General features: G+C 41.2%; 1 protein-coding gene across 2 annotated transcripts in view; it reads left to right on the top strand.

The window, feature by feature from the left end:
- The first annotated feature begins 2,634 nt into the window (after positions 1 to 2,634).
- The window catches only part of HACD2 (3-hydroxyacyl-CoA dehydratase 2), a 91,750-nt gene continuing 80,913 nt past the window's right edge, over positions 2,635 to 13,471 (top strand). Inside the window, exons 1-2 of one of the 2 annotated variants that reach the window (XM_027106609.1) lie at positions 2,635 to 2,860; positions 5,398 to 5,515. In XM_027106609.1, coding sequence (XP_026962410.1) covers positions 2,706 to 2,860; positions 5,398 to 5,515 — 273 coding nt within the window. In that variant the 5' untranslated portion in view covers positions 2,635 to 2,705. The remainder of the gene's footprint in view (positions 2,861 to 5,397; positions 5,516 to 13,471) is intronic. The other variant, XR_003432835.1, reaches the window with a different exon arrangement.

Genomic DNA, 13,471 nt, shown 5'->3' with positions numbered 1-13,471 from the left:
CTGGAGCCAGGAGCGCAACCTCTTATTTTTAATAATCCTGACAAAAAGATGAACACTACACTCCAGCATCCTCATATCAATTTCACAGAAGAACTCTAATGAGCTCTGCTTGTGTCATGATAGTCCTAAGGCTTGAAATAATTACTTTTGCTAGAGAAATCATGCTTGATCCAGACAGAATCATGTTGCTGGCAATGTGTCAGGCAATGAAGGGGAAAACACAAACAACTCAAACAAACCACTACTACAAGAAAATACCACTATTCCTGTCTAATGAAACTTGTGGTCTATTGGGGAGAGAAGTCACATGAGTAAATATAAAATTACTGTGGCCTGTGTCATGAGAGGAAGTACGTGGAGACAAGGTGAATGACTCATTCCAGAAGTTTAGGGAAAGTGATGGCAAACTTAGATCAGAAGGAGGAAGGTAGGGATGGAGATTCTAGGCAGAGAGAACAACAGGCTCAAAGCCCCTGTGGCAGAAAGGCTCATCACTCATTGGAAGAACTAAGCTAAAGGTAGTATGTCTAGGGAGAGCATGGTGTGACGTGAGACTGAAGAAGCTGGTAGGAGTTAAGACCACGCACATTATTGTGGGTCACATTAAATTTTATACTTTACCATAATTGCCATTAAAAGCCATTTAAATGTCATAAGAGAGTGGGGGGAAGGTAGTAGAAATGAACAAGTTTGTATTTGGAAAAGATCACTGTGACTATACTGGAGAGAACAGACTGGAGTCTAAGTGACTGTAAGAAGATACGTTGAGTTTTAAATTGATTTCCGACAGAGCTTTATGCATTCCTGCCTCCTACTTTCCCACTAAGCAGGTTATATTGGGAAAAATATCAGTTAAATGAATGAAAGAAGCTTTTAGATAGTGATTATCTGCTCTGCAAAATGACTCGCTTCTTTATTTCCTTTGCAAAAATTTTTCCCTCTGATCACAGTCTGCAACGTGAGTACACCAACTTGCACTTTAAAGAAGTCAGGAAAACCAGGCAACAGGATCTCTACACAATCGGTGGGGCTGTAAGGATGAGACACTGACAACCGTTTAGTTATTACCTCTCAATCTTTAGATATCTCGTGGCTCTAAATACCATCACCGCCCTGATGGCTGTCAAATTTATACCTCTAGTCCACACTTCTTCCTGGAACCTCAGTGTCTATATCTGTCTACTCAACCTCTCCACTTGAATGTCTAATAGACGTCAAGCTCAGCAAATAAAAGATAAAATCTCAGATTTCTGCCTTCAAAATAGCTTCTTCTACAACTCAATTATTCCAAGCTACTCATAATGTCTTTTACCTCACACTCCACAGCTAACATATCAACAAATCTTATCAGCGCTACTTCTAAAATATGTCCAGAATTCAATTCAGTTTTCATCACCTCAATTGCGACCACTCTGGCCCAAACCACTACTCGCTACGGCCTGGATTACTGAAACAACTTCCTAACTGATAACACTCTTCACCAACTAACACAGTTATTTTCACCTGGCTCCCTCTATAACGTCTGGGAGACGGAGGACTTGGTCTTTCACTTAGTGCCATGAACCCCAGTGCAATCTCGCAGACGCTCCATAAAATAAATACTTACTGGAAAGAATAAATAAGTATCGTATACCACCACATGTACAGTAATTAATTTAAAGAGAGATTTGGGCATGAGAAAATTGACGGTTAGGAGACTTCTAATACAAACCAAAAACCGCTAGAACAAAGCAGTGAATGGAAAGTGAGGTCAGCTGGTTGAAGCAGGTTCCCCAAGCTGTCCCGCCTTCCTTAAGCAGACATGTTTTCCACATAAGCCAACATCCCTCTACCTTGGAATACTGTGGGTGGAAAGCTTCTCGCTCCACTCGACACCTCACCCTTAGCCGGCAGCCTAATCGTCTCATCCTCGTCCTGCTTCGACGACGGGCTTCGGCGACGGGCGAGCCCACGCGTCTTCGGGCTGGAAGACGCATTTGGGCATCCTCCAGGCCCTCAGGAATGACACTGGATCCTAGGCCACACGGGCAACTTTAATCGGATAGTAAAAGGGACATACTTCTCGTTGACGTTCTCCACTGTACAAGTAACTTAAAATCAAAAGGCAGGGAATAAACCTTCAGAGACAGAATCTTCAACCCGTCTAGCAGTTAAGATAAAGGGCAGTTCCCGCCGGCCTCTAGGGATGATGGGAAGCGAAATCAGCGTAAATTGCCCTGACCCAAAATGGCAGGTTACTCGAACCGCGTGTATAGGGGTGAAGATACGACCACTGCGAGAAGTCAAGATGAGAAGGGAAAATGAAAGCATCATTTTATTAATCCCACACAGAGGCGGAAATTATAGGAGAGAGAATAACCAGGGACGACGAAACAGCCAGACGGCAGAAACAACTGGCCTGTCGAATAAGGCCAAACACAACATTGACCTAATCCAAGATGGCGCCGGAGGTTATTACCGGAAGCGCAAAAGCGGCGGTGATTACCCTGTTCCACGATGGCGGTGGCGACTGAGGCGAGCGGAGGGGCGGGAGGGCCGGGAGCGTCTTTGCCCTCCTCCAAGATGGCGGCAGCCGTGGGCGCTGTCCCTGGCTCCGCCCCGCGGCCTCGGCCCCGCCTCTCCCTTGTCCTTCCCACCACCCCGCTCGCAGTGGCCAGTCTGGGCGGAGGTGTTCGCGCGAGGAGAGCGTGCTCCCGGCGTTTGATATGGCGGCAGCCGCGGCGACTGCAGCGACGAAAGGGAATGGGGGCGGCGGGGCCCGGGCCGGGGCCGGCGAAGCCAGCGGCTCGCGAAAGAAAAAGGGCCCGGGGCCTCTGGCCACGGCGTACCTGGTCATCTACAATGTGGTGATGACCGCGGGGTGAGGCTGGGGCTCGGGAAGGCGGGGAGAGAGTCTGGCCGGGGAGGGGGCTCTGAGGCAGGAGGAGCGGCCCGGCTGGCCCGCCGCGCGCAGCGCAGCCCCGGTGGCGGGAGTCCGGTCCCCGGCACCTGGGCTCCGGGGGCAGTCGAGGCTGAATCCGCCTGGGTGCTTGCTGGGGGTCGAGCAAGTTCCCAGGTACCGAGCTGGAGTTCCAGTGCTCCAAGGGGGCTCGGGGGAGGCTGCCCAGGCGCTGGTCCGGAGGGCCTTGGGAGGACGTATGGGCTAGCCACACGTCCATGTCTGAGGGGCGTTGTGCCGGGCGATCCTGCAGCGCTGAGAGCCCAGGCGGCAAGTCACGAATGGCGAGCTGTTCTCCCCAAAGGGAGTGGAGGGAGCTGTGTCTGCAGAGTTGACCATTTATTTCGGCGGCTGTTTTCAAAATCCAGGATGAACTTTAATGGGAAAGGTAGTGGAACAGCGTTCAAAGTTTTTGCCCAGTGACATGAGCTGTCCTGTGCTTTAGGTGAGTTTAGACTTTGTAGGATGGTTTGAGGTGGGGAAGACACTAGAGATGGAAGGCAGAGTTACTGGGGAGAAGCGTAATAGACCCTGGAAACAGATTTTACCCCCTCTTGTTTCTCCTTTATTTCAGTCCATCCCTTGTCGCAGCGAGTTTTTAGTTGTAGTTATGACACTAACTGTGTGACCTTGGATAAATCATTTTATTTCTCAAGACATCCGTTTTTTCATCTGTAAAAACTAAAGAGTTGAGCTAGGTGATCTCCAAGATTCCTCTAATTCTCTGACCCCATTATTTTTGATGACAAGGATCACAGGATCAGACTGTTATATATTTTTAAATTTTATAAATTTGTAAAAAAAAATTCTTAACATTTTATTATGAAAATTTTCAAACATATAGAAAAGTTGAAAGAACTGTATAATGAACATCCAGTTTTATTTATTTTTAAAATAGATAATACATTGGCCAGGTGCAAAATTGAAAATGTATGCACGGGCATACAGTGAAAATCTTCCCTCTACCTTCCCTTCCACCCAGATTTCCTCCCTGGAAGGCAGATAATTTTGTTTATGTTTCAGATACTGATACAAGCAAATATGTGTACATAGGTATTTTAAAAATATGAATGCTAATGATTAGCATTTCAGCACCTTGCTTTTTTCACACACACACACACGCAAACACATCTTGAGAGGATCATAGGCTTTATGGCTAGTATTAGAAATAGCCAGTATTGAAACCTAGGCTCAGAGAAGTTGTGACTTGCTTGACTTGAGGTCACAGAACTTGTTAGTAGTAGTTCTGGGTTTAGAAGCCATATTACAGATGCACGTTTTCTTTATCACATAAATGGTCACAGAATGATTTTAAAAGAATATTCATCAGTGCATATGTGTGTATTTATATATAAAAATTCTTGTCATCTTAGCAAGGGCTTTGATGAGAGCATTGTACTGAAGAGGGATTTTAAGATACATTGGGGAAGACGAAAAGAAGCCTTTATTCCTGAACCATGAACATAGAGAATGGGGTGGAGGGTAAGGAGTGGTATCTTAAACCAGAAGAAAAGTTGGGGATATGAGAGTAAAGTAAGCTTTTTTTCTAGGCTACTGAAAATGCTGAACCAGTTACACCATTAAGGAATTCATTTCTTTTTTTTTTTTTTTACAAACTCTTGTTCGATGTATTTGTATGATAGTTTCTAGAAATAACATAGACCACATACCCCACTGCTTAGTTAAGATTTTACACATAAATAAATCTGTTAGCACCTTCAAGGAGACACATCTTAATAATGATATACCTCATTTAATTATGGAACTTAACAAATAAAAAACTACAAGGCCTGAGAAATTTATTTTGGAGGACAGTAGAACAGAAATGTAGAGTTCAGAGCCATATGCCTAAGTGCTTCCCTGTTTTGTGTTTTGTATTGATCTGGCTTTCTTTACTAAATTGATTTTGGGAATCTCAGCTTAAAAACCTTTTATTCTTTTTAAAAAACAAACCATTTATTCATATGTCATTTGCAGTCTTTTAAAAGAATAGATTTTAAGGTAGGGGTATGTTCAATGAGATACTTCTAAAAATAGTTTAAAACATCTCTCCACCCTGTTGTTATTACAGACCCTTTAACTGCACAGGGCATTTAAAATTTTCCTTTAATAGTTTTTTTCTCTTGTCTTGGACTTCCTGGCACCTAATTTAGCTGCTCAAGGACCAATTTAGCTTATTTCCCTCCTTTTGGTCTTGTTCTCAACTGGCAAGGTTGCCAAAAAGCTGAGCTCCAGATGGGTGAGGTGCCACTGTGCTTTTGCAAAAAGCACTCTTCATAGGGTACTGCTGGAGGTGCAACATTTCTGTGCATTACATACAGCTTAGCGTTTGAGAGTGATAATCGATAAACCTAGGACACAGATCTTGAGGTCACCTTTAGTAATATCTATGATTGCCACATCTTTCTATTATAATCCTACTTACTTTTTTTTTTTCTTCTGATTGCTCTTTTTCTTAGGTGGCTCGTTATAGCTGTTGGTCTGGTCAGAGCATACCTGGCTAAGGGTAGCTATCATAGCCTTTATTATTCCATTGAAAAGCCTTTGAAATTCTTCCAAACTGGAGCCTTATTGGAGGTGGGTCCTGAGATTTGTTGTTGTTGATTTCTGTTGTTTTAAAATTAAAAACAAGCTACTAAATTATATTGAAGTAGCCATGTTTCTGCTGGATTTGCTTTAAATGTTGAAAACTTGCCTCGTAGAACGCCGTGTATAATGTTGATACCTGGTTTATCTTTTTGACATTCTACATAAATAAGATCTCATTTAACTTGGATTACCTGGAATATATTTTACATTTAACTTTTATTGGCAATCAAATGAAACAAGCTTATATTAGGATTTTTAAAAATTCTAGGGACTTCCTAGGGAAGTGTTAGCAAACTCAGATACTTACAGGGACCGGGCATATAATGGGAACAGTGAAGTTGGTGAGTGTAGGATGTCAGGAATGATAAATATAAGAAATAGTAGAGCCTGTTTAAAAGCCTCCAAAAACCTTTTTAAACAATAGTTTATTAATTTCCCTGTATTAAGGGTAATATATATATCCAGTCCTGTCTTCTGGGGTAAGTATATGATAGGATTTTTGACTTGCAATTCAAATTATTTTAAGCAAAAGGAAATTTATTGGCTTCTGTAGTTGATAAAGATAATAGGGTTAACTTACAAAATCAAAGGAACCAGCTTGGGAATGAGAACCAAGGATTTGATGTTGGAGCACTCTCTTTCCATCTCTCATCACTGCTTCTCTCTATTTCTCTTTGAATATTAGTCTTAGGCTCTCCTACTGCAGATTGCCTTCTCCACCTGGTGGGAGAGAGCTTATTTTTTCAGCGTTAGGGAAGGTTTCTGGTTGGTCTTACCTAGACCAATCACTCTTGCCAGTGATGTGAAATACTTGATTAGTCAGGTCTAGGACACATGCCCATACTTCTGGCCAAGGGACTGTAGACTTCGTTAATGGAAAAGGGGGAATGAGGTAGCTTTGGGCACACACCATAGCTGCCATAGTTCATTATGGTGAAAAATTTTCGGGTTGCAGAGAAGATCTGATATGCAGTTTCATTTTACCTAGCCTTTAGGCCAAGCCCATCATGACATTTGGAAGGCTGTTTAAGAAAAGACCATTTATCTCCATGAAATGAGATGTTACCTCAACCTCTCACCCTCTTTTTTTTTTTTTAATTAGTTTATTTACTTATATTTGGCTGCGTTGGGTCTTCGTTGCTGCGGGCAGGCTGGGGGCTACTCTTCGTTGTGATGTGTGGCCTTATCATCGCAGTGGCTTCTCTTGTTGAGGAGCACGGGCTCTAGGATGCATGGGCTTCAGTAGTTGCAGCATGTGGGCTTCAGTATTTGCAGCATGCGGGCTCAGTAGTTGTGGCTCACAGACTCTAGAGCGCGGGCTCTGTAGTTGTGGCACACGAGCTTAGTTGCTCCACGGCATGTGGGATCTTCCAGGACCAGGGCTCGAACCCGTGTCCCCTGCATTGGCAGGTGGATTCTTAACCACTGCGCCACCAGGGAAGCCCTCACCCTCATTTCTGAAAGCAGAAAGTTGTAGATTTTGGGTTTTTTTCTCCCAGAAAGCAGATAGATTTCAATACTGTCCATACTTATATGTTTAAGTTAGATGGTATGATGAAATGAACGTACAGCTGGAGGCTGAGTGCCCTTATTCTAAGCATGCTGGTTTTACCAACTTTGTGAATTTGGGCGAGTCATTTATCTCTTGTCCACCTTGTTTTCTCATTTGTAAAATAATTAGTTTGAAGTAGATTTGTAAAGTTCCTTTCTGCCCTAACAGTTTGAGTTTGAGGAGACTAGCAAATCCTTGTGTGGGCCATATTGTAAACTTAGAGGCTTAAATTTTGGGGGGAAAGGGGCAGTAGTAAATAAGTATCACTTGTCTGTCAGAGCTTTGGCCAGCACAGTTCTCAAGCTACAGAGAACCAAGTTTGGAGTCAAGACCATCAGAAACTGCCTGAGTGCTTGATATAGTAAGTTGTATCCAACTGGAATACTTCAATAATTTACTAATTTAAAGGGGATTCTATCTCTGTAAGACTTGGTAATATTAGAGGTATAATTTTTAAAATTTAAGGATATCTTAGGGAAGGTTGTGACATTAAATAGTGTGATGCAAAATCTACTCAGGAACCAGATCTTAGACTTGGAGGGATTAGCGCATTTATCCCTATAAAATTTTTAATAGGGATTTAAGAAAATATTTTGGAGTTCTGGTTTTATCTCTGTTATCCCCACTAAAACCCAATTAGGTGACAAATCCTGGATTTGATTTTGGGAAAAGAACTCTGCAAAATGAATGAAGACTCCCTGGGATGTGCAGAGAATTAGCTTTGTAGATGGCAGTGATGGCAGTAGACCCCTCAACCTGAGACAAGAGAGCAGGCTTGCTAGAGCTGCATCTCCTGAGCCGTCCATTAAGGAATGTTTTATTGCCTACCTAACCTACATAGTATAATAATGTGCTTAGTGTTGTTTAATTACAGATAAGTTGTCCTTATGGAAATTATTCGTGCTTGACAATAAACCGTGTTTATAGGAGGAAAAAATGAGTCCAGGGAGGTCAGCTACTCACTTATATCTCTGCATGAATATTCTGAATAGTAATCTGTGTGATTATTCTTTAGTAGGTTCTGTGGGAATTTGCTTTAAGAGGAAATACAGATTACTTGTTCTCAAGAAACTTCAAATCTTCTTAGGAAAATATAACACTTTGCTTTTTAAAAATATAAAACATTTACTAAGCAAGTGTAAATGGGCATGTAGTAGTGTAATACAGAAAGACTTTCTGAGGAAATTAAATGATTTTTTGCAAAATGGGTGCAAAGATATATTGAGTTTGTGATACAATAATATAGCTTTTTAAAAAAATATTTATTTCTGGGGCTTCCCTGGTGGCGCAGTGGTTGAGAGTCCGCCTGCCGATGCAGGGGACGCAGGTTCATGCCCCGGTCCGGGAAGATCCCACATGCCGCAGAGCGGCTGGGCCCGTGAGCCATGGCCGCTGAGCCTGTGCGTCCAGAGCCTATGCTCCGCAACGGGAGAGGCCACAACAGTGAGAGGCCTGCATACTGCAAAAAAAAAAAAAAAAAAAAATTATTTCTTTGGCTGCACCAGGTCTTAGTTGCGGCGGCAGACAGGATCTCCATTGCTGTGTGCGGGATCTTCATTGTGGCATGCAGAATCTTTCTGTTGTTGTTGCAGCATTCAGGACCTTTAGTTACGGTATGCGGGACCTTTAGTTGCGGCATGTGGGACCTTTAGTTGCGACATGCGGGATCTAGTTCCCTGACCAGGGATTGATCCTGGGCCCCTACGTTGGGAGCATGGAAGCTTAGCCACTGGACCACCAGGGAAGTCCCAATAATATAGCTTTTTAATAAAGTAGACAGAAATCCTAATTTTTTTCCACATACGTATCCAAGAATGTCTTGAGTAATTTTTATAGATAGTTTTTCAAAATATTCCACAGGTGATAGTTAAATAAGTATGTGTTTGAGTCACTGTAATGGGTGCCATGGAGGTTGAGCCCTTGCTAGTAAAGACATTAAAATCCTACTGGGTAGATGACTATGTTAGGACTCTTGGCTGGAGATTATAGAAACTGACTTAAACTGTAAGGGGAATTTATTATAAGTGTATAGTATGTCCCATGGAATCCAAGGGTGGGAATGCAGCTGGGCTTTAGGAATGGCCTGGAATCTGGGACTGGAGCACCACAGGGAACCCAGGAGGTCTTGCTCTGTCTCTTATCTCTACTATTGTCTCTCTCTCTTTTTCTCTGATTCTTCTCTTCTTGCAGACTGGGTTTTGTTTTTGGTTTCTTAGTCTGTGTGGCAGACAATGGTAACAGAAAACTCCTGAGATTGTAGTTTCTGCAATCGAGAGCAGCTAATTAAAAACAATATTATTTCCATTTCCATATTCCTAGCAAAGGGCCTATATATGTCCAGCTTGAATCAGGTGCTTATTCCTGGACCTGTAGACAAGAGTAGGGTCACATTAACCATATAGAAGTTGGAGGGAAGGGACAATTTATAGAAAAGTGGTGCTAGGCATTAAGTCCAAGAAGTATTTACCAAAGTAATGAGACGCAATACAGTGAAGATGGTAAGGCATGAGATGATTTATAAATTGTTAGAAAGTAAAATGCAGATAACTTTGTGGGCCAAGGGATCAGTGTGTGAATAACTACAATGTGTCTTGAGTTGAATCTGAGAGCTAATTAACATAGGTAGCAAAAGTATATTTTTAAAATGCCATTCATAGATAAATAAAATATATCTCCATACCATAAAATGAGTGAATTACTGGTACTTGTTATAACATGGATGAATCTTGAAAACATGCTTTGTGAAAGAAGCCAGAAACAAAAAGCCATGTGTTGTTTGATTCCATTTATACAAAATGTCCAGAATAGGCAAATCATAGAGACAGAAAGTAGATTAATGGTTGCCAGGGGCTGTGGGGAGGAGAGAATGGGGAGGGACTGCTAATGGGTACAGGATTTCCTTTTAAGGTGATGAAAATATTCTTGAATTAGATGGTGGTATGGTTGCACAACCTTGGGAACATAACTAAAAATCACTGAATGTACACTTTAAATAAGTGAATTTTGTGATATGTGAATTATATCTCAATTTTTTAAAAATGCCGTTCAGGGGCTTCCCTGGTGGCGCAGTGGTTGAGAGTCCGCCTGCCGATGCAGGGGACGTGGGTTCATGCCCCGGTCCGGGAAGATCCCACGTGCCGCGGAGCGGCTAGGCCCATGAGCCATGGCTGCTGAGCCTGCGCGTCCAGAACCTGTGCTCCGCAATGGGAGAGGCCAGAACAGTGAGAGGCCCGCGTGCCGCAAAAAAAAAAAAAAAATGCTGTTCATCTATAATGAGCCGGATAAATTTTCTTTTTACTTTATTCTTTTTTTCGGGTCCATGATGTTCATGGATAAGGCCAGACTATCTTTCCAGCTTTGTTAAGAACTGAGTTAAAGTTTAGAAATTAAAGATCCTACATTATGGCGCTTTAAAATTATTTCTAAGAGAATTTGGATTTCTAAATATATTTAGTTAACATAAGAATGTAATTGCAGCAAAGACATTTTCAAATACTCGTAATTGGATGTGCCTCTGTGATTGACAGTGAGGATTCCAGTAGGTTAAGGACTGCTCTGCAGAGACATTAATTGTTGAGACTAATACAGACCATCTTCAACACATGTACATCAGCACATATATTCAATATCATTTACCTGCCACCGTCCATCTTGGAATATCTAATGGACCACAGGCACCTCCTTTCCTTCTTATTCTCTTCCATCTCCTTCTAATGCTTGGAACCCTCTTATCTACCGAAAAATAAAATAAAATAAAGAAAAATAGTGTCATTTGTTATCTTTTCCTAGAGTTGATTTAGGACTGGGTCTGAAATGGCAGAACTGGTTCTGGAGAAGCAGTGAAGGAGAGAAGATAGCTTTTGTTGTTTTCTAAGCCCCATCTCTGTATTCTGGTCTAATTCTCATGCCTCACGTCACAACTCTCCTCAGATCCTTTAATGAAATAATAGGAAACTGATTTTGGATATTTCTCTAAAATATAGCAAAATCTTAAGAATTTGTAGGAAGAGGGCTCCCATCTTGTCTCCCTGCCAGTTTTTGTCTTTTTGCCTCAACTACTGGATGATTTTTTCCCACAGAGATACTAGGTGGTTGGGTTCTGTGATATTACTAATACTTTAGGCACATTATATATTAACTTTGCCTTTCTGAACTCATCTGGGGACATAACCATCATCTGTAATATTTTTCTTCCTTTTGGAAACATGCTAATTTCTCAGTAATTTTAAAAAGGAACTTCTGAAACACAAGCTATATGCACATTTTAGACTAACTTTATTCAGAGGACTTGTTTTGAGAAACCAGCCCTCTAAAAGAGACTTCTGAAAAGCTAGCAGAGCAAGTCATAGTAGAGCTATCTGACACAAACAGGAATGACAGCAAACCCAGACAAACCAGCTTCAGAAACAGTGTGAAAACCAGAGGGAAATAGAACTTGGGTATAATTAATAAGTGTCACAACATTAGAAGGGAAGAGGGAGACTGTGGGAAACAGGAGTCCACCCACACAGGCCTCACTGCTTAACAACTCAAGCAAATAGAAGCAAATTGATACGGTATTCAGAGAAGATAGGTATTGGCTATAGAAAAGAGTGTGCTAAAATTTTTTTTTTAAGAGAACTAAAAATGTCAACAGTGGCGGTTCAGGGCAGGAAGCAGGCCACAGTGCAGAGAAATAAGTGATACTGAAGATTCAAGAAAGACAGGAGTTCCTAGTTATAGTCTCAGCTAAAACAGATTACAGAGCAGAAACCATTGGGACTGTTCAGAGTGTACTATTTGAATGTCAAAAAGAACATTACAAAATACATAGTGCCAGGCATATCAGAGATATTATGTGTTGGTGGACTAGCTAATGCATGAATGATTATCAATAAAACAGAAAACCAAAATATACAGGAAGGTAGTGAAACTTAACAGATGAATAGTATAGTAGAACCAAGGTATCTAGAAAACAGAATGAGGGTATACAACCTGTCAAAAAGTACGGCTACCAGAAGTAGAAAAGATTGGAAAGTATAGCTCAAAGACAATCAGGAAAAATTCTAGAAAACTATTCAGAACGGAAAGCCCCTCTCAGTGCGGTTATTGAGAGTATATGGAGTTGTACATAGGCACTGTTTTTCAAGAAAAAAAATCCCTTCCCGGGCACCTATTTGTTAAATTTTTAAACTTAAAAGAAAGATAAGTGATTTCTAGCAGAGAAGAGATCTTAAAATGTAATAGTAAAACAACTTGGGACGCTAGACTTTGAAAAATAAAAAGATTCATATGAAGCTAGGAGACAGCATTAGGTTCCTGAATAACAGACCATGCAATTTCCTACAGATGGAGACATTCTGAAAACACCTACCAAAATAATAGAACTTTGAAAGAACCTTATCAAAGGGTTTTTAACTGATATATAAGTAAATAAAATTAACCAATTCTTTTTTTTAAATAAATTTATTTTTTATTTATTTATTTTTGGCTGCGTTGGGTCTTCACTGCAGCATGCAGGCTTTCTCTAGTCGTGGCGAGCAGGGGCTACTCTTTGTTGCGATGCACGGGCTTCTCATTGCAGTGGCTTTTCTTGTGGAGCATGGGCTCTAGGCGTGCGGGCTTCAGTAGTTGTGGCGCACGGACCTAGTTGCTCTGCAGCATGTGGGATCTTCCTGGACCAGGGCTCAAACCCGTGTCCCCGACCTTGGCAGACGGATTGTTAACCACTGTGCCGCCAGGGAAGTCCAATAAAATTAACCAATTCTTTAGACTAGCACTGTGCAGAAGAACTTTCTGCAACGATAATATTCCAAATCTGTGCTGTCTGATATACTAGCCGCTGTTGAGCCCATGGGGCAGGTGAGACTGAAAATCTTGAGTTTTTAGTTTTATTTACTTTTAACTGAAATTTAAATAGGCACATGTGGCTAGTGACTACTGCGTTGACAGCATAGCTTTAGACCGTCATACAGATTGCAAGGTATCCACGTGTAATTTCATAAAATATTTCAGATTCTCCTAGGGTAGAACGAAGTGGGAAGGAGGGAAAGCAAAGGAAGACAAACCTTGTGATGTAAATTTTAGGTCACAACAGAGTTTACAAACTTTTTAATTCATAAGACAAAAGTAATGAGAATAATTATTAAAATATGGTGATGTTTTCAGGTTAGGAAAATCAAAAGAAAAAAAAGCAAATTGCAGATATTGGAAAAGGTATGGAAGGGTGCATATCAAACTGTTACTAGTGCTTACCTCTGAGGACGGATGTGGTATTTGGGGGGAATACAAGGGAATTTCTGCTTTTTATTCTATATACTTTAGTGTGCATTTACATATATATCACTTTGTGAATCTTTAAATTAAAAAGGAAAGATATAATATGTAATAAATATGTAATAAAGTATAATAGA

Source organism: Aethalodelphis obliquidens, unplaced genomic scaffold, assembly GCF_003676395.1.
Source record: "Aethalodelphis obliquidens isolate GAN/ISIS:26980383/991018 unplaced genomic scaffold, ASM367639v1 scaffold1, whole genome shotgun sequence".
NCBI classification, from domain to species: Eukaryota; Metazoa; Chordata; class Mammalia; order Artiodactyla; family Delphinidae; genus Aethalodelphis; species Aethalodelphis obliquidens.
The sequence above is the reverse complement of the archived record's forward strand: the minus strand, read 5'-3'. Positions and strand labels throughout refer to the sequence as shown.